Source organism: Mustela putorius, unplaced genomic scaffold (assembly GCF_011764305.1).
Source record: "Mustela putorius furo isolate JIRA1106 unplaced genomic scaffold, ASM1176430v1.1 tig00003987_pilon_pilon_pilon, whole genome shotgun sequence".
In the NCBI taxonomy this organism is placed as follows: Eukaryota; Metazoa; Chordata; class Mammalia; order Carnivora; family Mustelidae; genus Mustela; species Mustela putorius.
In genome coordinates this window covers 1489432-1491618 of record NW_025422126.1, presented here as the reverse complement: position 1 = coordinate 1491618, position 2187 = coordinate 1489432, and the positions used below count along the sequence as shown (strand labels likewise).

The 2187-nt window shown below is 37.7% G+C and overlaps 1 protein-coding gene across 1 annotated transcript; it reads right to left on the bottom strand.

The window, feature by feature from the left end:
• Positions 1 to 505: 505 nt before the first annotated feature.
• On the bottom strand, positions 506 to 1456 carry LOC101672081 (olfactory receptor 52D1-like). Its single transcript, XM_013064266.2, has one exon. The coding sequence runs from the start codon at positions 1448 to 1450 to the stop codon at positions 506 to 508; it is 945 nt and encodes a 314-aa protein (XP_012919720.1). The 5' UTR covers positions 1451 to 1456.
• Positions 1457 to 2187: the final 731 nt, after the last annotated feature.

Genomic DNA, 2187 nt, shown 5'->3' with positions numbered 1-2187 from the left:
TCTGCTTCTCCCTCTGTCCTTCTTACTCAAGCTCTCTCTCACTGTCTCTCTCTCGAATAAATAAATAAAATATTAAAAAAAAAAAGAAAGTGGTGAGGTATGTACTTGAGAAAGAAGGACATTTAGTCAAGAAGTATGACTGGGACAAAAAAAAAAAAAGAAAATTTGTAAATCTGGTAGTAAGTCTTAACGGGCAAAACCAAAGATAGAGGATTATATATCATGTTAATTTTTAAATCTCTTGTTTTTAGCCACAGATGATTCTAAATTTTGTTAGCTTGTTTTTTGTATTTTAGGAAATAACATTCTAATATTGTAGTAAAGAGTCATACTCAATAATACATAATTATTGTTACAACATAAAATATATTTTTATGGGTGAGTTACTTCCCACAGAAAAACCCATGCCCTCTGACCATTAAAAGAGGAGCTTCATGAAGAAATTATTTATTCTAAGATAGATGATATTTGTTCACATATTATTCATCAACCCAAAAGACATAACTCAAGGCTTTGAAAAACTGAAAAATTTAAGGAATCTGTCCCTTATCTTCTTGGTCCTTACCCCATAGATAATAGGGTTCACCATGGGTGGGACCAGAAGGTAGATGTTGGCCACAAATATATGGACATGGGGAGCCACATTGTGCCCAAACCTGTGGGTGAGAAAAGAGAAGAAGGCTGGAGTATAAGACACTAAGATGACACAGATATGGGAACCACAGGTGCCCAAGGTCTTGAGTCGGGCCTCCTTGGATGGGAGGTGGAAGACAGTGTGAAGTATGAGAACATAAGAACAAATGATTAATATGAAGTCTAGCCCACCAGTAAGGAAGGCAACAATGAGGCTGTAGGCTTTACGGATTCTTGTCTCAGCACAGGCAATCTTGATGAGGGCCATGAACTCACAGTAGGTGTGGGAAATGATATTTGTTCTGCAGTAGGGAAGCCAACGTAACAGAAAGGGGTGAGGACTGAGAAGTACTATGCCCCGGAGTACTATACCTAGGCCCATCCCCCCAATCACAGCATGTGTCAGAATAGCGGAATGTCTTAGTGGGTTACAAATGGCTACATAACGGTCAAAAGCCATGGCCAGGAAGAAGCCAGATTCCATGGTGGAACAAGAGTGAATCAGGAAAACTTGAGTGAGGCAGGCTTCAAAACGAATCTCTCCATCATGGAACCAGAAAAGACTAAGAAGTTTTGGTACAGCTGTGGTACACACAATAAGATCAGCCAGAGCCAACATGCAGAGGAAGAGGTACATTGGCTCATGGAGGCTAGTGTCTGTCTTGATGATAAACAGAAGAGAACAGTTTCCCAGGAGGGCCAAAATGTAGACCAAACAAAAGGGGATGGAGATCCAGATGTGGGCAGTCTCCAGGCCAGGAATGCCAATGAGAATGAAGGCTGATGGATGGACATTGGTCTTATTGTATGCTGACATAACAGGTGTCAGAATTTTAGCTTTCTCTTCATGAAATTTTATCTACACCAAGTAAAAGTAATAGCTTACAAATTTTCAAACCTTTGATGAGTTAAGTCAGCCAAAATGCAGGAAATTGTAGGTCAGGGAGTCATTACAATATCTATGAACATTTATAAATTATTTCACCATCATATCTGACTGTCAGATCTTATTTCACTGTTGTAATTTGTAATATGGCTGATCTGTAGATGCCAAATGAGGGAAAATATGCAGGTACCAAAAATCAGAGCTAAATGTATGAAAATCCAAAGTCTTCTATCCACTGAGAAGAAAGTAATGCCAACTGAAATCTAAAAAATGTGTAAGACTCTCAGGTATAATTCAGTGATTCAGTATTTACATACAACACCTATATTACATTGTATGTTAACTAACTGGAATTTAAATAAAACCTAAGAAATAGGATAAACACAAGTGTAGATGCACAGTGGAATAGCTGTATGCGTAATTGTTGAAACTTCACTGTATGTAATGAATATCTCCTTCAACTAACTTCTTTCATTAAGATACATGTATTTGTAAACATATATGTAGCATCATTTGGGAAAATGTGTAAGAGTCATGGGTTTGGTGGACATAGAAACAGTTGTAAGACAAAGATTACACAGAAAGAAGGAATGACAGGAAGCTTTGAATAGAAAATGTACCTTTAGAAAAATATTTTAGTCATCCTAGTCTGGGACATGCAAAGATGC

Bases quoted from the DNA above. Each gene is read 5' to 3' on its own strand.
- LOC101672081 (XM_013064266.2), bottom strand. From the start codon at position 1,450: ATGTCAGCATACAATAAGACCAATGTCCATCCATCAGCCTTCATTCTC.